Source organism: Capra hircus, chromosome 10, assembly GCF_001704415.2.
Source record: "Capra hircus breed San Clemente chromosome 10, ASM170441v1, whole genome shotgun sequence".
NCBI lineage: Eukaryota > Metazoa > Chordata > Mammalia > Artiodactyla > Bovidae > Capra > Capra hircus.
Window position 1 is genome coordinate 88,685,972 of NC_030817.1, and position 23,992 is coordinate 88,709,963.

Genomic DNA, 23,992 nt, shown 5'->3' on the forward strand with positions numbered 1-23,992 from the left:
TGGCAACCCACACCAGTATCCTTGCCTGAAAAATCTCATGGACAGAGGAGCCTGATGGACTGCAGTCCATGGGGTTGGAAAAAGTCGGGCACAACTGAGTGACTAACACTTACTAACTTACTTCTGTCACTTAAGGGCTAGGTAACTTTGGGCTAGGTAATTAATCTCTCTGAGTATAAGCTTTTCCTCCACCCATAAGGATGTTGGAATGATTATGGTGGATAATGTAAATAAAGTGCCTAGTATAGCATCTGTGAAATAGCAGGTACTTGATAAATTCTTGCTGTTATCATTTTTATTACTGGTATCTTAAATATTAAGACAACTTATATTTGCATATTACATTTTTCATAGCTAAAGCACTTTTCTTGTTTTTTAGAAAGCACATCTGAGCCGCTCTTAATATCGTCTTTTGAGGAGACAAATGAAACAGGAAACATTCAAAGTAGATGCTTCAGGAAAAGACATAAAAGTGACAATGAGCCTAATTTGCAGCAGCAAATGTCCTGGGCAAATAGAAACCGCAATCTTAGTGGAGGAGTACTTATGGGACTTATGCTCAATAGAATTAACCAGGAAGCAAACCCTGGAAATATGGTTGAAAAATTAGGAGCTGATGCAAAAATTCTTTCAAATGTAATCTCAAAAAGCACAAGACCAAATAGTCTCAATATTGGAAAACCATCTTTAAGATCAAAGAGAGACAGTATAGAAAAGGAATCAAGTGATGATGATATACCTTTTGATGGTTCTAATTGTTTGGCAGATAAAGTGGATTCTCCTGTTATTTTTGACTTAGAAGACTTAGACAATGAAACAGATATTTCAAAAGCGAGGTACATTGTTCCACAAAATCCCAAGAGGAGACAACGCTTGAACAGCAGCTTTTCAATGAAACCTTTTGAAAAAACTGATGTTGCCACAGGATTTGATCCCCTCTCACTTTTGGTTGCTGAGACTGAACAGCAGCAAAAAGAGGAGGAGGAAGAGGAGGAAGATGATAGCAAAAGTGTTTCAACACCATCTGCTAGGCGGGATTTAGCTGAAGAAATTGAGATGTATATGAATAACATGAGCAGTCCTTTGACAAGTCGAACACCAAGCATTGATTTACAACGGGCCTGTGATGATAAAGTCACCACTAAGAAAAGTCCAACATTGGTCAAGGCATGCAGAAGATCTAGCCTGCCTCCTCATTCTCCCAGACCAGTGAGACTTACCAAATCTAAAAGTTACTCAAAAAATGAGGACAGGCCAAGGGATAGACTCTGGTCTTCTCCAGCCTTCTCACCTACTTGTCCATTTAGGGAAGAATCTCAAGATGCATTAACCCACTCATCACCTTCATTTAATTTAGATACACTACTAGTACCTAAACTAGATGTTCTAAGAAACAGTATGTTCACTGCTGGAAAAGGAGTTGCAGAGAAAGCAAGCAAATGGTATTCAAGATTCACCATGTACACCGCATCATCTAAGGTAGGTTTATTAGCATTTTCTACGTTTCCTTTTACCCTCCTCTACCACCAGAAGTCCCTTACTTGCAAAGATGTGTTTTTACCATTCTCCTAAAATGCAGCTTTACAGAAAGGACTCTTGGGATGCATAAGGTTTGTAAGTATCAGAATTTGAACTTGAATAATAACTTCAAAAGGAAAGAATTCACCAACTAAGGTTTTATTTGTAGTTCAGTTTTGAAAGAAAGTGATTTGTAGCTGGAATTAAAATGCTTACTGAGCTTCATTATTTATTGCCTTCAAAAATTACCAGCTAAGCATAGGATTTTTCTTCCTAGTTAGAGTGGAGTACCTTGTGATACACCCACATACCTCCCAAAGCAAAAAGCTAGATGAAATAGAGAAGTGAAGTGAAAGTCACATCCGACTGTTTGCGACCCCATGGACTGTGCAGTTTATGGAATTCTCCAGGCCGGAACACTGGAGTAGGTACCCTTAAGTACTTACTTAAAGTCATCAGAGAATGGCTAAAACAACTAGAAAATAGATGGGCAAGATTCTAGAGAGGAGAATTGCAGAGATGAGCTGAAGTCCTATAGCTGCTTTTTCCATGAGGGTATTTGCTTATTCTGAGCACAGAGTATAAGGTTGCAAATTCAGGCTTTGTCTTATCAGAGGACTGTGGAGAGGTGAGGGGGCCAGCAGGACTTTGGGGATCTTGTGGACCTAGAGAGACAAAAATATTTGTCCCTTTGACAAATTTGAGAGTCCTCAGATGCACAAGTTTTTTTCTTTCAAGACGCTTTCCAAATAATGCATGAAACAGGAGTATGAAAAGGTAAGCAAGAAGACTCTGATAAAACAAAGTTCTCAGCAATTTTATGGTGCTGGGAATACAATAATTTAACTGCTGAGAGCTGAGAGGAGTGGAGGCAGGGAATCTTTGGTACACAGACCAGGCCCTTAGTTCAAATTCTTGCAGAGCTATGCCTTAGGAACACGAGCAAACCAAAGGTAAACTCCACTTGACCAAAACTGCAACCTGTGCTGGACTCAGCTCAGTCTGTGATTAGATCAAACCAATCAGCCTTTGCTTTAACAGGAAAAAGTATGTCCTTTCCAGAGGAACAGAACATTAACTGGAGTTACAGTTTTTTCTATGTAGTTTTTTATATTCTGTTACTCAATTAAAAATAGCTATACTGACAGACTTCCTGGTGATCCAGTGGTTCTGCCTTCCAATGTAGAGGACGTGGTTTCAATTCCTGGTTGAGAAACTAAGATCCCCCGTGCCACAGAGCAACTTAGCCCGTGTGCGGCAAGTAGAGTCTACATTTTCGAGATCCTGCGCTGCACAGCAAGAGAAGCCCACACACCGTAACGAAGACCCAGTGCAGCCAAAAGAAAAAACAGCTATACTGAGAGACAAGGCCCATAGCTAAAAACAAAGGAAAACCAGATGGTGGAGGAAATAGACCTGCAGGTGATCTAAGTATTTGAATTAGCAAGGAACTTGGAAGTAATTGCAGTATGTCCAAGAAAATAGAGGAAAGGGTTAAAAAAAAAAGCTAGAAAGATGGAAAATTTCCCCAGATAATCATCTATTGAACCAGTGTAAATTCTAGAAGCGAAAAAGATATGAAATTGAGAATACAGTTGTTGTATTTAACAGCAAACAAAACACAGAAGAAAGATTAGTGAACTTGATGGGAGTTAGTAGAAAATATCCACACGGAAGTATAGATAGAAAAAAAAAGGGGGAGGGAAATATTGAAAAGAATGTGCAGTTTAGTGGAACTGCCTAACACTGATGTAATTGAGTTCCAGAAGAAGAAAGAACAGGGTAGAAAGAAAAATTTAAAAGCTAATTGCCGTGAATTTTCCAAAAGTGATTAAAGATGTCAACTCACATATTTAGAAGATAAATGAATGTCGGGCAGAATAAGTGCCAAAAAAAAAAAATAGGCATCTAATGTTAGACGAAAATAAAATGCAAAGAAAATCTTAAAAGGAGCCAAAGAGAAGAGATATATTACCTTCAAAAGAGCAACAATACGTTTCCGGGGCAACTAGTACTGAAGGAGGATTCCAAATGGGTCGCAGCCGCAGCCGCTCCCCACAGAGGGTACTTAGATGGTCCCAGGCCGCATCCTGGGAAAGAGAATGCAGGCGCCGAGAAAGGTCCCGGTCCTGGGAGCCGCTCTCGGGCCGCACAGAAGGCGTTCCAGTTCCCCAAGACGCCAGGGATCCACATCTTGCCCTTCTCAACTGAAAGAAAGAAGAGCTGAGGAGAAGAAACAGAGAGCAAAGAACGTCAGATAACTGAGGAATACAGAGGGCACAGCAGAGAGAGGAGTAGAAATGGTGACGTTAATGGGATTTGCCTCCACGAAAGGGAAAAAGGTGGATGGCTCTGTAAAGGCCTATGCCATAAATGGATCTCAGAAGAGAAAAGATAGGCAGTACATAAGTCGAAAAGGTGGATTCAACAGACCTTTGGATTTCATTGCGTGAGAACTGAAGTGTTGAAGAATGATCTTTTTTCCCTCATCTTGATCAGAACAGTGGATTTTGTATTTAATGTGCTTCAAAAACAGGATCATAGTCCTTCCTCCTTGTAAAATAAGAAAATTTTATTTATGATGTATGTAGTTCACTTACCCTGCCTCAAAAAAAAAATATTACATTTTTTTCCTTTAGGAACTATCATTTGGGGCAGTCATCAACCCTATTTTTTTGTCCTTACTCCTATGGAAACTGCATATGTTTTTTTCTTGGGTACTCCTTATGACTTAAAAACACATAAAAGTAATTTGGAAGTAAGTTTCTCAAATAAAGCTTTAATTTCTTAAAAAAAAAAAAAAGCAACAATAAGAAAACTGATAGTGGTCTTCTGAAAAGAAAGTGATGTCAAAAGATGCCAGAAAAACATCTTGATCAGAGTACTGAAAGAAAATGCTGCCAATGTGTTTTTCTGTACCCAGCAAAAATATTCTTTAAAAATTTGGGTGAAAATTTTAGTTCCACTGTGGTAACATAAGGCCACTAAAACTCAGCCCTCAACTTACAACTAAAAACTCTGGACAGAATACAAAACAGCAACTATCTAAGGATTCTGAAAAATAAAAGCGACAGATCGTGAAGAAAATTTCCCGTTTTCTTTCTCATGCATCTTTGCCCCAAGAGCAGGTCCCAGTCACAGTGTGGCCTGGCATCCTGGCAGCTAAAACGTCAGGAGAGTCCCCATATTTCCCGGAGAGAGGAACCAGGGAAGGGGGTCTCTGGGCAGGAGAGTACGAGGGGAAGCTGTGAAAGGATTCCTGATTCTGTGTATGGCCCACACAAGTATCTGCCTCACCCTTGAGCTTACACGTACATGGCATACTTGCAGACCAGCATGGAGGACAAGGCTTAGAGAATTAAACTGAGTATTAAATCACCACCTACAAAAATCAAAACAAATTACAAGCTGAACATAACTCAGTTGACTGTCTGCTAAAACAATAGTACAACATTCTCCAAGAGAATATAACAGTACCCAGACTACACAGTAACTTTCATGGGATCCAGAAATAATAACCTGAATTGCTATGGAAAAGAATAAAATGTGAACAAATAAAAGAGAATAAAATGTAGTTTTCTGGTGATATCATCCTGGACCAGGATTTGCAGGAAAGAAAATTAACAATAAACAAAGGCTTAAAGCTAACAGTTATCTAACAGGTATCTGCTTTGATCTAACTAATAAATGCTGCCGTAAAAATTGATCTCGAGCTCATGTTTGTCCAAATTCGGATGACCTTGTAAAGTTGGTTGGTTTTATTTTTCCCCTGGAAGTTATAATTTTGATTAATTGATCATCTGAGTAATTAGGCATTTCCTCTGCCTTAGAAGTGACCTTTTAAATAACTTTAAATATGAAGGAAATTAAGCTTATAATTATGTCCTTAGGATCAAAGTTCTGACCGTACCAGTCTTTCTTCAGTGGGAGCCCAGGATTCTGAATCTACCTCTTTAACAGATGAAGATGTCTGCCATGAGTTGGAAGGAGCCACTTCTCAGGAGAGCAGCACCGCTTCAGGGACTAAGGGAGCTGATTTCAGCAGAACAAGCCTGGAAAGTTCTGCCTCCTTAGAAGGTTTGTCCAAACCCTTCTGTCATCCTGCATTTGATGTGTGGTACCTTTACTTTTTCTCCTTCACATTTTTAATTTTGTAAAAGATTTGCATGGCTCAAAGCAACAGAGAACCAACGCCCTTGCAGAGAACACTGGCCTCCATCCTCATCCCTTCAGCTTGTTTTCTCCTTGTCCCTCGAGGCAGCCATTTTTGTTCATTTTTGGTTTATCCTTTCATTGTTGCTTTTTTGAAAAATATATACTTCTTTAAAAGCATGTGTATTGTGTTTGTGTGTTCTTCACACCTCCTTGTCTTCTTACTCAAAAGGTAACATAACTGTTAAACAATTAACTGTGACTTGCTTCTTTCACTTAACACTGTATTCGGAAGAACATTTCATATCATCACATAGCATTGTCCCCCTTTCATTTTTAAGGTTGCACGGTTCATCATGTGTGACTGTATCAGTTTATTTTAGCCACTTCCCTGTTGATGGACTTTAAATTCTCAGTCTTTAACTGTTATGAATAATGCTATGATGCACATATGCCATGTTATATTTTTGCCAGGGTAGCTTTAGAAGATGCTTCCAAGTTCTTCCTTGAAGTGATATTGCCAAGTTCCTTCCTCAGGGGTATACAATTTTGTATTCCCACAGGTAGTGTAGACGAATACCTATTTCCCAGCAGCCTTGTGAAGAAAATATGTTTAGCACACTTGGATTTTTGCCATCTGATAGGTGAAGAGTGTATTTCAATTAACATTTGTTTATATTTATTTTATAAATTAAATTGCAATATCTAGTTGTACATTCAGGAACTATTTCTGTGAACTGTCTTTTGCCTACATTTGACTTTCACTTGTTGGTCCCCCCACCACCTTTTTTTTTTTTTTTAAGTTTTAATCGCTCTTTTTTAAATTAGGGAATTAATCCTTTGTCTTTTATATCAGTGGCAGATGCTTTTTCCAACGGTGTCAGATTTCGGGGTTTTCTTCCCCCACATAAAAGTTTTCAATTTTGTACCATCCAAAGTCTCAGTTTTTGCCCTGTTACTTCTGGATTTTGAGTCACTGGAAAAGACTTTCCCTTCCCCGAGGCTCACCACTACTTTTCTTCAGTGCTTCTCTCATTCCCTCTCTGACATTTTCTGGGATCAGCAGACTTTTTCTATAAAGGGCCATGTCGTAAGTAGTTTTAAGTTTTGTGGGATATATATATATATATATTTAACAGTGCTTTTAAAATGTAAACATCATTCTTGTGATGATACAAAAGTAGATTTGACTCCTGATTTAGACATTTAATCCATTTGAAATTTCTCCTGGTATATGATGTGAGGAATGAACGCATTATAACATTTCTTAAATTTGCATCTCTACTGGTTTAAAAAGCTCTTCTTGCGGAAGTATTCAAACAATCACAGAAGTAGAAGGGCTAGCACAATAAGCTCCCGTGTGTCCTTCATGCAGCTTCAACACTTAGCAGCACATGGCCAGTCTTGCTTTATCTTATCCCCTCTGTCTTCTGCTGCCAACATTTTTTCCTGCCCCACTGAATTATTTTAAAGTTAATCCCAGACAATATACAATTTTATTCATAAATACTTCAGCGTGTATTTCTAAAACATAAGGACTTTAATGTTATATCTTTTTTAACTTTTTATTAAAGTTACTTAGTTTTTTTAAGAAATTTATTATTTACTCTGTTATATATGTACTGTGTGCATTTTTATGTATGTAAATATTGTCCATGTCACAAATTGAGAACAACTGAATAACCAGTATCAGGTTAAGATAACAGTTCAGTAGCAGCATCCAGATCCCCCTCTCATGCCCACATCTACTCACCACTCCCTACACAGGTGAGCATTATCTTAACACTATAGCCAGCCATTTGTCAACATTTTTATGAATTCATACAGTATGTAAGTGAAAGTGAAAGTCACTTAGTCCTGTCCGACTCTTTGCAACCCCATGGAATTCTCCAGGCCAGAATACTGCGGTAGGTAGCCTTACCCTTCTCCAGGGGATCTTTCCAGCCCACGGATTGAACCCAGGTCTCCTGCATTGCAGGCGAACTCTTTACCAGCTGAGCCACAAGGGAAGCCCTTTAGACCTTAGAGGATAGCTCAGTTAGTAAGGAATCTGCCTGCAGTGTAGGAGACCAGGGTTCAATCCTGGGTTGGAAAGATCCCCTGGAGAAGGGAAAGGCTACCCACTCCAGTATCCTGGCCTGGAGAATTCCATGGACTGTATAGTCTATGAGGTCACAGAGTCGGACATGACTGAGCAACTTTCACTTTTCACAGTATGTATCTTTTGCGAAGCATTCATTTTTAAAAACAAAATTTTAATATCATCATATTTTTTAATGTGTCAAGGTTTATTACACAATGTATAAAATATATACATAGTTTAAACTTTCACAACTATCTCATAAAACTCTGTAGATGGTTGGTTCAAGTTGAGACCGAGACAGGATCTATTTGTTGCATTGTTTGATGTCTGTTAACTCCCTCTCATCTTCATTCCCTGTACTTTCCCTCCCTTGTCATATACTCAGGTGATTAGCTCCCCCTATTTTTTTCTAACATACAAGAAGAGTTTATTGAACTAACTAAGTAAGATAACCTCACATCCTGATTCACTTTGCTAAAAAGAATATTCTGTACTGTAAATTGATCAGATACAAAAGGTAGACTGCCAGATAAATGATTGAATTAGTCAAGGCTAATAGCAGTTTTGAACTAGCTTTAGCAGAGGGAGGCGGAATTACAGAAGGTTCTTGGGAGACCATCAGGAAAGAACTGCAGATGACCATTTCTAAGCATCCAGGATGATACGAGGCTTCCGCGCTGTCTGCATCTCTCTGAGGCAGGGGCTTCAGCTAACGGACGGTCTAGAGCTTTTTTCCTCTTGTGATTTATTTGCTGAAGCAGTTGGATCATTAGTCTGGATTATGCTGATTGCATCCCCATGGTGGTATTTCATGTTCTCCTTTCCTCTCTGTTTCAGGAACCGCTAGTTTATACCGTTAATTTGTTTTAATACCTTTATATTTATAAAAAATACCAGTGTTCATTCATAAAATGTAGTAACTACAGAGGAAAAAGTATAGATTACCTCCAGTTTTCCTAACTAGATAGAGCCACTGTCAGCAATCGACCACAGAACTATTCTCACTCTTTGTTGCTGTCATTTTAATACCTACTCATATCTTTTTGCTGTTGAGAATATGCTTGGAGACTCTTCCCTAGTGCTTAAGAGCAAAATTACTCTTACAGATTTTAAAGAGTCTTACAAGGCAGAAAGTTGCCAATAACTCTTTTCATGATCTGAAATAAGATCAGCTGTTTATACTTTTTAAGCCTTAGAACTAAACACTTTGTTATATCTTAAACATGTAAGAACAGAAACAGCAAAATAGTAATTACAAACAACCAGTATGCTTTCTAGCCTGTACATGCAACGTGCTTAATAAGTGAGTAATGAAAATAAGTGAGTAATGAATTAAAACACACTTCCTTAGGTGTATACGCAAAAGACAAATGCACACTTGGAAAACATTTTTCATTATTTATGTGTTTTTCCTTAAATTTTGAATAGGACAGTTTGATATTTTACCAGAGGATTTATGAGAGTGAGAGATTCTCACATCCTTTCTTATTAATTTTAATGGTTTTGCTGTTTGTTTTTTAATAATGAACAGGATCCTTATCCAAGTTTGCCTTACCTGGGAAATCAGAGGTGGCATCTTCCTGCAACACGAGTAATACAAATATCTTCCAGAACTATGCAATGGAGGTACAATTTTTACAAAGATACAAAAGAATATCTTCATGTGCTACTTAATAAAATTTCTTAAATATTGATAGTCTCTGGTAGAGTGATAAATATATGGCATCTGAAAATTTCAGAATGTATATTACACCTGAATAAACTTAAAATGTCTATGACTTTTTCTGTTTAGAAAAATTCCATACTTTGATTGCACTTTTATTTTCAGCATTTATATTTGACCCTTGTTTTATGTATGTCCTCTTTCAATAGTTATTTCGCTTCTTAAACACTTTTAACTAGTTTTACTGTGTAGGCACACTTTTTGGATGAGGATACTGGGAGTGGTTTTGGCATTTGTGTCCACTTTTTCCATCATGTTTTTCATTCTTTGTATCAGTGTAATATATAAATCTGCTGGATATGCTGCTATATCCCATTTTCTCACAGTGAAAAGGTTTTACTTTTATACTTGAAATTTTTCCCCTAATTTTTGTGCAAAAATTGCTTCAAATACATTTGTGAGGGTTGCTATTTCACACTAATTTGCATAAATTTGGAAAATAAATTTGCATGTAGTTGGAAATAAATGATGAACACTAATGTTGCAATTATAGAGTTTCTGATGGCTTTAGGAATTCTATATTTTATTAATGTAATGACAACAGTATTTACATTTCTCTCTAGCAGTGCTTCTTAAACTGTCTATAATGAAGGACCAGGGGTTTTTTGGTTGTTGCTGTTTTTAATTTCCAATGTGTCATGGCTGATACACTTGTAAAATCTGTTGATCACCAACTTAGCTGTTGCAGGAATGACCAGTTACTTTATACGTCCCCAGATCCTCTTCTCAGTTTCTTTACTTAGCTCCTCACAAACCAGTAAGAGTTTGTAGACCACCTCTTCTCTGGTGACCACACTTTGAGTAGCACAGATCTATAACATGGAATTACCAGTACCTGTTTTGTGTATTAATAAATGAATGCTTGGCTTTAGTTTTCCATTAATAAAATTGTGTGTGTGTTTGTGTGTGTGCTATGCTGAGTCTCCAGTCATGTCCAACTGTTTGCAACCCTGTAGACTGTAGCCCTCCAGACTCCTCTGTCCATGGGGTTCTCCAGGCAAGAATACTGGAGTGGGTTGCCATGCCCTCCTCCAGGGGATCTTCCCAACCCGGGGATTGACATCTCTTATGTCTCCTGCATTGGTAGGTGGGTTCTTTACCACTAGTACCACCTGGGAAGCCAAATAAAATCATGGCACATTTTATAGTACATAATTATAATGGTAAAGATGCTCACTTAAATGCAAGTTTCCCTTCCAGCAAAAATTTTGGAATAGACTTAGCTGAAGTAGTTAAAGATGAGTGTATTATATAATGTACTGATAATAATCCATTTTTTTGTTTGTAACTTCTAAATCATTCTGAATTTTAGTTTTCCAATAGACTTGTTAATTGAAATAATTTTATGCACTCTCTAGCTTACTTTGTAAAGTGCTGTTTTCTCCCGTAGGTCCTTATCTCAAGCTGCTCTCGGTGTAAAACCTGTGATTGTCTAGTCCACGATGAGGAAATCATGGCTGGCTGGACAGCAGATGACTCAAATCTCAATACTACCTGCCCGTTTTGTGGCAATCTTTTCTTGCCCTTTCTGAATATAGAGATAAGAGATTTAAGACGACCTGGAAGGTAATGATTTACGTTTTTTTTTTTCTTCGTGTTTAAGGATCATGCTTCCTAGACTGTCTCTTTTCTCAAAAAGCTCCTTTCTTTCACATTACAGATACTTTTTGAAGTCAAGCCCATCTACAGAAAATATACATTTTCCATCCTCCTTTTCAAGTCAGACAAGGCAGTCTTGCATCTCAACATCAACCTCTGGTCTTGACACATCTCTTCTCTCTGTTCAAGGGAGTTTTGATCTGAATAGGTAATTATGATTATGTGGAACTATATGTTAACAACATATACATTTCCATTTATGACAGAAAAATTAGCTAACCATTTTAAGATTTAAATCCCTATATATAATAGATTTATTATCTTAAATTCTTATTCCTAATTAAAATAATACTGAAATTCTCTAATAATCTAAATGTTTCAACAGTTAATAGTTTACGGTTTATGGCCTTCCCTGGTGGTCCAGTGGTTAAGAATCTGCCTACCAATGCAAGGGACACGGGTTTGATCCCTGATCTGGAAAGATCCCACATGCCTCAGGGCAACTAAGCCCGTGACTACAGCTGCTGAGCCCCACAGTCTAGAGCCCGTGCTCCACAACAAGAAGGCACTGCAGTGAGAAGCCTGTGCACCCCAACAGAGAGTAGCCCCCACTCAGCACAGCTAGAGAGAGCCCACGCACAGCGACCAAGACCCCGCGTAGCCATAAGTAAACGAACTATTTTAAAACCAGTTTATACCTCAATCCCCAGAGCTTAAGCTGTATAATTCACGATTGATAATGTTTACTATTTTAAAGGTAAAAATTCTGTAGAACACTTGAAGTTTAAAATGAACATCTTTCTCTTATCTCTGCCCTCTCTCTTGAGGAATTAAGTCAGTACTGAACTGAACTGAACATATTTCTACTTTGTAGTATTTAATTTTCTACTTAGGAATATTTAATAACCTAAGAAAACATTTGGAGATGTTAGATGAACTGTCAAAATCAAACTAAGGATTATACAGTAAGCCTAATACAAGTAAGTCTGTGCTTAGAACAAAGGCTAGTATCCTCTCCATTTTGGAGAAGTGCCAACTGCAGCGAATCGAGCTGGGCAGAAGAAGTCACACTGGTAACTGCATGTGCAGAAGAAAGCGCATGCGTGGCACTGGCGGGCTAGCGTGGCCTGCCAGCCTGCTTTGATCCTGACTGCTCAGACTACAGAACTGCGAGTCTGGGTGTGTGCATTCTCTCATCACAGGTCTGCTGTGGCCCTTTCTTTGACTGTTTCCCACTAGTTCTGACTCCTGGAGGAATAGGTGCCTGTTGTTTCTGGTTTGTATCCCTGGGCCTACTGTGGGTTCTCAGTATAAGTTGTCCACTAAATGTTTTGAACAAATGAATGACTTATATTTAAAGTTTACAGGATAAAAAGGAAATGTAACATGACTAGGCTACTTTAAACCGTATCCTTTTTCCCAAGCCAAAGCCAGATTACATCTTTCCTTTGTTTCACTTTGCTACCTGCAGGTCTGATTCTAAAGAGAATATGGTCAGATGAAAATAAATCTAGAGAATGATATGTTTTTTTTTCCTTTTTTAATGCCCAAGCAAATCTAAGCCACTGGAAAATACATGTGCCCGAAGTATTCAGATCCCTGCTGATAGATCAAAAGCAGCTATGTCAAAATGTCCGATATTTCCAATGGCCAGGAGTGTTAGTACTTATGGCACCTTGGATAAGGAAGACATTGGAGGGCAGAAGCTCGTTCCTACAGGCAGCCTGCCAACTACTTTACAAGGCGCTGCAGTACGTATTTCAGTGTTTTTCAGTTTGGATATTGATTATTTGCATTTGATTTTGTTCCCCTTGTACTAAACAGCCTCATAAGCTTCAATTTTATTAAGAAGGGTATCTTGTTATGTTATACAATTACATTTCTAATTATGTAGAAGTCAGTGACAGGCATATAAAAGAATGATTTAGTATCATCATCTTGTATTTGCTCTTTACAGTTTTTATTTACTCAACAGGATTCTTTAGGATTAGAATGGCACCTCCCAAGTCCAGATCCTATCACTGTTCCATATCTTAGTCCACTGGTGGTATGGAAGGAACTTGAAAGCTTATTGGAAAATGAAGGTGATCGTGCAATAACAGTGGCAGACTTTGTGGACCATCATCCAATTGTTTTTTGGAACCTGGTGTGGTATTTTAGACGTCTTGACTTACCCAGTAATTTACCTGGATTGATTCTTTCTTCTGAGCATTGTAACAAGTATTCAAAGGTACGAGAGTAAGAATTATCTAAAATTCAGTGCTACTATCACCACTGTAATGTTTGCATATTCCTAATGACAAAAAAGTAATTTTATGCTAAATATTTTTAGTAACCATCCGAATCAGTAAAATTCTTGTAAATAATTTTTCTTCTTGCAGTTCAGCAGTAAGACAGTCGTGTTTTTTGGACTTCTTATAAACGTTTACACAAAATGGGCTTGGCTTCTTGTTACAGCCTCAAGAATAAACTGTAAATGACTCTTATAAGATGACTCTGTGAGTTGGCTCCACTCATGCCTCATACCTCCTTCAAGAAGAAGCCTAGCGCTTTAGGAGGACGTCTGTAATTCGCACTGCAGTCGTGTGCTAGCTGCTGTTCTCTTCATTCCTCTAAATTGTCATTTAACATTTAGGTCGTTTGCTGTACGCTCACTTGCATTTTTGATATGTTCTTTCCTTTCTCATTATGCTGTCACTGCCACTAAATGGCAAGGTCTCAGTTTAGGAGCTTTGTGTTCTCTCTTGTACTTCACGTCTATGACTGTGCATGTGTTTGGATTGTCAGTGAAGGAGTGACTGAGAGGTTGACTCAGAGTATCTGTGCTACGGCCTTGAAATGTTGGAGAATGGGGCTCCTGGATTTATCTTTCTGTGGAGCCTCAGTCGAAAGCTGGTCAAGACTACCTCTTCATGATCTTAGTACTTTGTTAAATCTGCGACTTTAGGGACCACTGACTTCTCAACTCAACTCAGGTCATCTCCCTTCAGTAGGTTATAAAATGTATACAAACCAATGGTTTTTCTGTTCTTTTCTCTTTTGCACCCATACATCCTAAAAAATATTTTTAAGGATCTTTATAAAATATTTACAAAACATTATCATGTAAGGATCATTAATGAGTATTTTTTTATTCTTCAACACAGATTCCTCGCCACTGTATGTCTGAAGATAGTAAATATGTTTTAATACAGATGTTGTGGGACAATATGAAATTACATCAGGATCCAGGACAGCCCTTGTACATCCTCTGGAATGCGCATAGTAAGTGCTGTCATAGAATGCCCATTTCCTTCATATAAGAGTACTCTCTACTTGCTTTAAATAGCCTGAACTAATGTGGAACTGACTTTTATTTTATCGTACTACTTTTTGTCTTACAGGTCAAAATCGTACTCTTTTGTTTGAGAGTGAGTGTTACGTTTGATGTTTTCGGTGTTATCTGCTATGGGGTCCAGGGGTTTTGTTTCTGAGGGATGCTCTGTGTGTGGTGGAGGGGTTACATTTTGTACAGTTCCATCTTTAGCACATCGCTTGTCCCTGTTCTTTTTACCTATTTTTTTGTTTCCATCCCAGGCTGCTGATTTAAAATTCCTTCCAGGGGCTGTATTACGGAAAATAGTACTTTTAGTTACTGTGTATTTGAGACCACAAAAAGCTTATTTTTATCATTGTTTGTCTTATTTCTTCCTTTTTTTCTTTTCTTTCTTCATTCTTAGATTTCAGTTCTTTTATCTATTGCCCTTAATTTATTTTTACTGCTTCCTAGCTTTTTAAATAGCTGTCAGTTGCTGCTTAATTACATTCTGCTTTATACACAGAACATTTTTGTTCATCTGCTCTTTTGTTCTTTTACAGCCCAAAAGTATCCAATGGTCCATTTATTGCAAAAAGGTGATAATTCATTTAACCAGGAACTGTTGAAAAATATGGTAAAAAGCATTAAAATGAATGATGTCTATGGACCAATGAGTCAGATTTTAGACACACTGAATAAATGTCCTCATTTTAAAAGACAGAGGTAAGTCATTCTCTTAAGTGAATATATTGTTCCTCTAAGCAGATTCATATTGTTTGGTGACTTGTTAGAATATCTCATGCTTCTATTAACATAAAAAATTTTATAGATATATACAGATGTATGAATAGTAATATCTGTCTTCTCCATTCGTTTTCTCCCCTAGGAGTTTATATAGAGAAATACTATTTCTCTCACTGGTGGCACTGGGAAGAGAAAACATCGATATAGGTAATTCAGCATAATATAAAACATGGAATACTTATATACCATGGTATAGTTTTCAAAATGTTTTTAGACTGGTAGTTTTAGTTTAATATGATTATATTTAATATATTAGAATGCTTTCTCTTCTAATATAATATAAAAGATACTTTGATATTTTGGTCATGTTGGTAGTAACAATGATAAATGATGAAAGCTAACATTTTTTGAGGGCTTATGATGTGCTTTACATTGTAGCAAGTACCTTCCATGCTATATCTCATAATTCTCAAAAGTCTTATGGGGTAGGTACTGTCATCACTTCCATATTACTGCTGAGGCAGCTGAGGATCCAGGAGGCTAAGTAGCTTGAACTTGGGTTTCCCAATAATAACAGAGCCATATTTGAACAAGCAGCCTTAATTTCCAATCCTGTGCTTTTGACTATTGTGTCATATCACTAACGGCATTAAGCTTGTTTCAGAAAGACGTAAGGCAGCTGAGTGTGTATTTTAGGAGGCCTCAAACATTTTTGGTTGATCATCTCTCAGTTATTGTGCTTGGCTTCTTTAGTCAGAGACACAAATAGAAAGTTTTTAAAAGGATCGAAAAAGATACTCCATGCAAGTAACACTAACAAGGGAGCTAGAGTGACTGTATTAATATCAGACAAAGTAGAATTTAGAGTCAAAGAAGGACATTTTATAATGATGAAACAATCCACCAAGAATTATTAATTATTTATAAGAATTATAATATATATGCTGCTAACAACAGAGCCGTCAAATACCTGAAGTAAAAACCAGCAGAATTGGAGGGAGAAATAGACATTCAGCCAAAATATTAACAGTTGGATATTTCAGTAATGGGTAGAACAACTAGGCAGTAGATCAGAAGGAAACAGAAGACTGAAACAGCTCTGTAAACCAGCTGGACCTAAGAAGTAGCTACAGATCAGTCCATCCAACAACAAAACACACACTCCTCTCCACTGCACGTGGAATATTGTCCAAGAGAAACCAGACATTAAGCCAGAAAGTAAGTCTCCCAATACATCTTTAAAAACTTGGAAATCATACAAGGTGTATTCTCTAACCACACTACAAGCAAAAGAGAAATCAATAATAGAAGGAAAATAGGAAATTCACAAATATATGGAAATTAAACAACATACTCCTAAATAACAGATTGGTCCAAAAAGCCATGAGACAATACTTTCAAGATAAATTAGAAAATAAAATACAATATACCAAAACTTTGAGATTCATTAAAAGCAGTTTCTATGTTAAGAAACTAGAAAAAGAAGAGCAAACTAAACCCAAAGCAAGCAGAGAGAAGGAAATAAATATTTGTGGAAATAAATAAATTAGAGAAAAAAGGGGGAAAATGTTTTTAAATAGAAAAAATGAAATCAAAAGTTTGTTCTTTAAAAAGACCAATAGGGACTTCCCAGACAATCCAGTGGTTAAGACCCCACGCTACCAAGCCAGTGGGCACAGGTTGGGGAACTAAGATCCTACATGCTGTACCTCCCAATGCAGCCAAAAAAATTTATTTTTATTTTAAAAATAAAAGATCAACGAAATTGAAAAATCCTTAAGCTAGACTAAGAAAAAGAAGACTCAAATTACTGAAATCAGGAATAAAAGGGGGATAATTCCTACTGAGCTTACAGAAATAAAAAGAATTATAATAAATAATTATATACCAACAAATTAGATAACCTAAAAGAGACAAGCAAATTCCTAGAAAGACATAAACTATAAAACTGACTGAAGATTAGAAAATCTTAATAGACCTGTTACAAGTAAATAGATTGGGTTAGTATACAAAAATCTCCCTCAGGACCAGATGGTGAATTCTACCAAATGTTTAACGAAGAATTAACACTGTTTGTTATAGACTGCATGTTTGTGTCCCCCTCCCCAAAATTCACATATATTGAAGCCCTAATGTGATGGTTTTTGGAAAGTAACTACATCAGGAGGTTGGAGCCTCCAGGATGGGATAGTATCCTTATAAGAAAAATAAGAGGGAATTTCCTGGCAGTCCAGTGGTTAGGACTCAGCACTTTCACTGCTGCAGCCTGGATTCAACCCTTGGTCAGGGAACTAAGATCCTGCAAGCCAGCCAAAAATAAAAAGAGAGACGAGAACTATCCCTCTCTCTCTCAGCAACATGAGGATATTAGGAGAAGACACCTATCTGCAAACCAGGAAGAGTGCTCTCACCAGACACCGCATCTGCTGGCACCTTGAATAATTGTTCATCATTTAAGCCACCGAGTCTATGGTATTCTGTTATAGCAGCCCAAACTAGGACACTAATCCTTCATAAACTCTGACTAAAAAAGTAGAAGAAAATGAAGTGCTTCCTAACTCATTCTATGCATTAGGCCAGAATCACAGCAGACAGTGACAGCAGCCATGAAATTAAAAGACACTTGCTCCTTGGAAGAAAAGCTATGACCAACATAAGATGGCATATTAAAAAGCAGAGACGTTACTTAGCCAACACAGGTCCATCTAGTCAAAGCTATGGTTTTTCCACTAGTCATGTATGGATGTAAGAGTTGGACCGTAAAGAAAGCTCAGCGCCAAAGAATGATGCTTTTGAACTGTGGTGTTGGAGAAGACTCTTGAGAGTCCCTTGGACTGCAAGGAAATCCAACCAGTCAATCCTAAAGGAAATCAGTCCTGAATATTCATCGGAAGGACTGATGCTGATGCTCCAATACTTTGCCCACCTGATGCGAAGAACTGACTCATTGGAAAAGACCCAGATTCTGAGAAAGATTGCAGGCAGGAGAAGGGGACGACAGAGGATGAGACAGTTGAATAGCATCACCGACTTGATGTACACGAGTTTGAGCAAGCTCTGGGAGTTGGTGATGGACAGGGAAGCCTGGCATGCTGCAGTCCATGGGGTCGCAAAGAGTCAGACACAACTGAGCGACTGAACTGAACTGAACCAAGCCCAGACAGAGATGTCACAAGAAAAAAAAAACTGAAGAGCAATATTCCTTATTAATATAGATACAGAAATTCTCAACATAATACTAGTAAAGCAAATCCAGCAATGTATAGAAAGGATCGTATGCCATGACAAAGAGGGATATAGCCCAAGGATGCAGTGTTGGTTCAGAATAAAAACAACTACATTAATGTAATACCATGTTAATAGAATAAAGACAAAACCACATGGTATCTCAGTAGACACAGAAAAAACATTTGACAGAATTCAACAAACTAGAAAAGCTAGAAACAGAAGGGAATATCTTCAACCTGATAAAGGGCATTTATGAAAAAAACCCAGAGTTAACACCATATTCAATGATAAAAAACAGTCTTCCCTTTAAGATCTGAAACAAGAAAAGGATGCCTGCTTCCACACTTCAACACTCTAGCTGAACAGCCAGGCAAGAAAAAGAAATAAAAGGCATCCAGGTTGGAAACAAAGAAGTTAAACTATGTTTATGGGTGACATGATCTTGTATATAGAAAACCCTAGAGATTCCAAACCAAATTGAAACAGAACAAAACAAAAACCCCAAAGTATTAGAGTTAATAATAAATTCAGCAAGTTTATAGGCTATAAGATCAAGATACAAAAATTAGCTTAATTTCTATAGCAATGAATAATACAAAAATAAAATTAAGAAAGCAGTCCATTTACAGTAGCATCAAAAAGAATAAAATGCTTAGGAAGTTGTGAAAGACTCGTACAGTGAAAATTACAAACATTTCCTAAATTAAAAATCACATATATGAATGGAAACCCACCCCATGTTCATAAATTAGAAGACTAATATTCTTAATATATCAGTACTACTAAATCAATCTACAGATTTAATACAGTCACCGGTAGTATTTTTTACAGAAATAGAAAAACCCATCCTAAAATGTATGGAATCTCAAGGCATCCCAAATAGCCAAAACAGTCTGGGAAATGAACAAATCTAGGGGATTCACACTAACTGATTGCAAAACTTACAGCAAAGCTACAGTGATCAAAACAGTGGTACCAGGATAAAGACGGATACAGAGGCAAATGGGATAGGATAGAAAGCTCAGAAATAAACCCTCACATTTATGGTAAAAATGATTTTTGACAAGAATGCCAAGACTCTTCTGTGGGAAAATGACTCTTTTCAATAAATTGTTCTGGAAAAATAGGATATCCACTTGCAAAAGAATCAGTTTGGACCCTTATACAAAAATTAACTCAAAAAGGATTGAATACCTAAATGTGAGTCCAAAAACAATCAGAAGAAAGCATACGACAAAAGCTTCATGACATAGATTTGTTAGATTTCTTGGATATGACACCCAACACACAGGTAACAAAAGGTCAGACAGACAAATAGGGCATTGTGAAAACTAAAGATTTCTGTGCGTCAGAAGTGGTATCAACGGCCTAAAAAGACATCCCATAGAATAGGGGGAAAATACTTACAAATCATATATCTGAGAAGAGATTAATATCAAGAATATGTAAAGAATTCCTGAAACTCAGCCACAAAAAAAACAAGCCATTGCAAAATGGGCAAAGAGCTTGAATAGGCATTTATCCAAAGAAGATATATGGATGGCAAATTAAGTACATGAAAAGATGCTTAACATCACTAATACGGAAATGCAAATCAGAACTACAATGAGATACCTTCTCATACCATTAGATAGAATAGCTACTATCAGAAACCCCAGAAAAACAAGTGTTTGTAAGAATATGGAAAAATCGGAACACTTGTGCATTGTTGGTTGTGATATAAAATGGTACAGCTGCTGTCAAAAACAGTATGGCATTTTCCTTAAAAAATTAAATACAGAATTTCCACGTTATCCAGCAGTTTCATTTCTGGGTATATACCCTAAAGAATTGAAAGCAGGGTCTCAAAGATATATTAGTACTCACATGTTTACAGCAGTATTATTCAAAATAGCTGAAATGGTGGAAGCAACAACCCAAGTATCCATTGAAGGATGAGTGGATAAGCAGAATGGGTTATAGACATAGTGAATTATTATTCAGCCTTAAGGAAGGAGATTTCTGACATGCTACAACATAAGTGAAACTTGAAGACATTAAGTGGACTATGCCAGTCGTAAAAATACAAATACTGTATGATTCCACTTAAGCACTTAAGTACTGAAGTCAAAATCATAGAGGCAGTAGAACGGTAGTTGACAGGAGCTCGGGGGAGAGGAACAGGGTATTATTGTTTAATGCAGGCGTCCCCAACCTCCGAGATCGAATGTCTGGTGATCTGAGGTGAAGCTGATGTAATATTAATAAAGTGCACAATACATGTAATACACTTGAGTCATCCCAAAACCATTCCTCACTCCAGTTCGTGGAAAAATTGTCTTCCACGGAACCGGTCCCTGGTGCCAAAACGGTTGGGGACTGCTGGTTTAAAGGGCATAGATTTCAGTTTCACAAAATGAAGAGAGGTACGGAGATGGATGGTGAAGATTATGCAACGTTATGAATGTATGTAATACCACAGAACTGGGCACCTAAAAATGGTTAAGATGCAAACTTTATATGTATTTCACCAAATTTTTTTAAGATGGGGAAAAAAGAATTGTTAACAGTTGATGTCTTAGTATTTTACATTTCACTGGTCTGTGCAGCCTAACTCCAAACCTGTCGACTTAAAAAAAGTCGCTGGGGACTCTAAGTTCCCCGTTCCAGCTCTGAAATTGTGTGGTCCCTTAGTTGGCAGAAATGACCTAGATATTCCTTCTTGGCTCCTAATTTTGTGGTTCTGTAGTATTACCAAAACTCGATTGCTAATATCAAATATAAATTTCTTCATGCCTTTCCTGATGACTTTTTACAGATGCATTTGATAAAGAATATAAGATGGCATATGATCGTCTCACACCTAGTCAAGTCAAGAGCACCCACAACTGTGACAGGCCACCAAGTACAGGGGTGATGGAATGCCGGAAAACCTTTGGAGAACCTTATCTTTAAGATATATGTGTGTATACCTTCTATATGTATTGTATAGTCAGTGTATAAAACAACACTTTTAGACTCTAAACTTTTTTCTTCGATTTTTGAAAACACGTTTGTAAGATGTTTCAGGAGGTTCAGATAGTTTATGTACAGAGTGTTAAGAAGAAAATAGTGATAAGTGGGAGAGAGCCACTTCGTGTCTCATTTCTTTTCTTCTTCTTCTCCGGTAACAATTAAGTATTTTTGTGATTAAAAAAAAAAAATCCCTAAACAAAATTAGTCCCCATAAAATAAGACAGCTGTTTTATGGATTCTCTTGGAAGAGGCAGATTGAAAAATCATGTATGGGACATAAATGTAAGATCAGAGTATCTCCTGTTTTCATAGACTGCTCAAATGTTTTGACCATGAAGTTGTATTATACGTATTTTAAATTGTTTATAGTAAGTTGATATTTTTTTAATTTTTAAACTTAATATAGCAACAAAATGAACTTAAACTTACGAAGCAAGGCAGTTAAGTGCTTATTTTCCTTGTCTGCTGCTATGTGAAGTGATTAGTGCAGCTGCAGGTCTCTATATGTATATCTATATATTTTTTATTACTTGGAAGAATGATTCCAAAACGTCAGTGCTAGCGTCAGTGTTGTCCCAGGATCGCGTGTTAGAACTCCTGAGCCTGACTGCAGTGGGTGAGTCATGGCGGGGTGCACATTGCCCAGACTGACTCACTGAGCCTTGTGGGAGGAAAGCCAGAGAGGTTCCAAGTCTGCTTCTGCAAAATCAGGTTCAGTATGCCATGATTTCCAGAATTTTCTCTACTACTACTAGATATACAGGGGAAATAGCTTACACCGCCAAATATCAATTTAAATTTTAATATTCTACATGAACATTTATGTTGGGAAATATGTCAGTTTATCCCAAATTTTACCTTTATTTTAATATCTAAAATATTGGGTATGGTACAAATTATATTTATCTGGAATATGACCTACTGGAGTATTGTTTATATATATTATATATAAATATTCAAAATATTTTTTCAAAGGTAGAAAAATAGTAACTCACTAAAAGGACAGCCAGATAGAATTTCCCATATTGAGGAACTTGGCTTTTTTAATAAGCCTTCTGAATCTGGTTTATGAACTCTAAATCCAAAATATCCAGAAATAAGACAGTAAACTGAATGTTTAAGTACCATGGGTATTAAATAGAATATTAAAAAATTCTTGTAGTCCCATCATTTCTAAGATCACTTTCTTTCAATAATTTCTGATTTTAAAAAAGGTATCCTTTAGCTGTTAGAATTACAGATTTTAATATGTTCATGTAGTGTGTGTTTGTACATTGTCATAATGAAGGAATTCTCTAGCCAGTGTCAAAGAAGGAAAAAATGAATGGTCCTAAATTAGATATGTCAAAGCCGGTAGGGTTCAGGACATTTGGACTTGGAGATATCTTAAAATCCTGAGACTCAGAACCATTCAGCTATAGAAAAAACACTTTTGCGTAAACCCCATTGGTGAATAACACCAAGTTGAAACATTTCACAGCTTTCTACTCTGTGAAATAATGGGGAAAACTTAAAAATGTAAAATTTACTTCAGTTAGTTTGGGGCTGAACTTGCTTACTTGAAAAATCTGGTGCTATGCACATGTATCTGCTTCTTTGTAAATATCACTCTTGTCTTACCTTCTTTACTATTTAGGTCCACACTTCACAATCTAATTCAGTCTTGCAGTCTCAGAATCATAATCATTTGAAAATTATCCAGTGAGAGAAACATTTGATAGATGAGGCTTTTGGCATTGGTGACAAGCATCCGTCCAAACAGAATTCTACGGTTCTAGTCTGTTTTGTGTAAGAACAGCTTTCACTATTGATTACCTTGTCTTTAACACAAGCAATATATATATGAATAGCAGTTTATTGATTTCAAATATCTAACCCCAAAAAGGTAAAGCTCATTCTTGATGATTCAGACTCATCTGGAAAAGTGAATGTAATTTTTTTTCTCCTCCCCCAACCCCCGACACCAAGTTTTGTTTCTACTTTTGGTTGGGTTCTATTTCCCCTATTTTTAATCCCCAGGTAATATTATTTGTACAAATTTACTCTCTAAAAACCTAAAACATGAATAGAAAGTGGTAAATCCTGATCAAAAGAAAATATGTAATTATCCTTTAAAATAACTCCATACAAACATTTCTTCAGTTTTCTCTCTGTTGACCATACATTGTAGAGAATTATGGTCAGTCACGTTGGAAAGAAATTCCCTTTTACTACATTATCTTTTATTTTCTCTTGGTTTTGTTTATATGTTTACTAGCTGAAAATAAATCATGCCGTGTCCTGGTATAACTTGTTTACTACTTACTACTTCCTTCCATTGTGTTTTGAATGTCACACATTTGTGTATCATATTTGAATATTCAGTTTTTTCCTCTTGAAAGGGAGTTATGCAGTATTCTGATTTTTATCTTTCTTTTTCTGATGGAGGGAAGATTTTTTTTGCATTAAAATCCTAAAGCCACTAGTTTATTTATTATAAGGTTTTCTAATAAAATCTTTGCATTTTTGTACGTGGAGAAACGGCCCCTGAAAGTGCTGGTTCAGAATTTTAAGTGATAAGCTTTTTTATTTTATGCTGGTGATTAATGCTACTTTAGTGCAACTAGCCAGTGCTACATATGTAAGTTATATTGTCCTTCTATGTGTTTTGTAA

The 23,992-nt window shown here is 36.9% G+C and overlaps 1 protein-coding gene and 1 pseudogene across 7 annotated transcripts in view; both read left to right on the forward strand.

The window, feature by feature from the left end:
- The window catches only part of DENND4A (DENN domain containing 4A), a 111,838-nt gene extending 88,213 nt beyond the window's left edge, over nt 1-23,625 (forward strand). For 4 of the 7 annotated variants that reach the window (XM_018053636.1, XM_018053641.1, XM_018053637.1 and 1 more), the window contains 12 exons: nt 380-1,479; nt 5,409-5,595; nt 9,285-9,379; nt 10,867-11,042; nt 11,137-11,283; nt 12,628-12,826; nt 13,051-13,305; nt 14,222-14,339; nt 14,459-14,485; nt 14,934-15,096; nt 15,260-15,324; nt 21,143-23,625. In XM_018053636.1, coding sequence (XP_017909125.1) covers nt 380-1,479; nt 5,409-5,595; nt 9,285-9,379; nt 10,867-11,042; nt 11,137-11,283; nt 12,628-12,826; nt 13,051-13,305; nt 14,222-14,339; nt 14,459-14,485; nt 14,934-15,096; nt 15,260-15,324; nt 21,143-21,279 — 2,669 coding nt within the window. In that variant the 3' untranslated portion in view covers nt 21,280-23,625. The remainder of the gene's footprint in view (nt 1-379; nt 1,480-5,408; nt 5,596-9,284; nt 9,380-10,866; nt 11,043-11,136; nt 11,284-12,627; nt 12,827-13,050; nt 13,306-14,221; nt 14,340-14,458; nt 14,486-14,933; nt 15,097-15,259; nt 15,325-21,142) is intronic. The other 3 variants (XM_018053642.1, XM_018053639.1, XM_018053640.1) reach the window with 3 other exon arrangements.
- LOC102187319 lies at nt 1,836-5,400 on the forward strand (annotated as a pseudogene).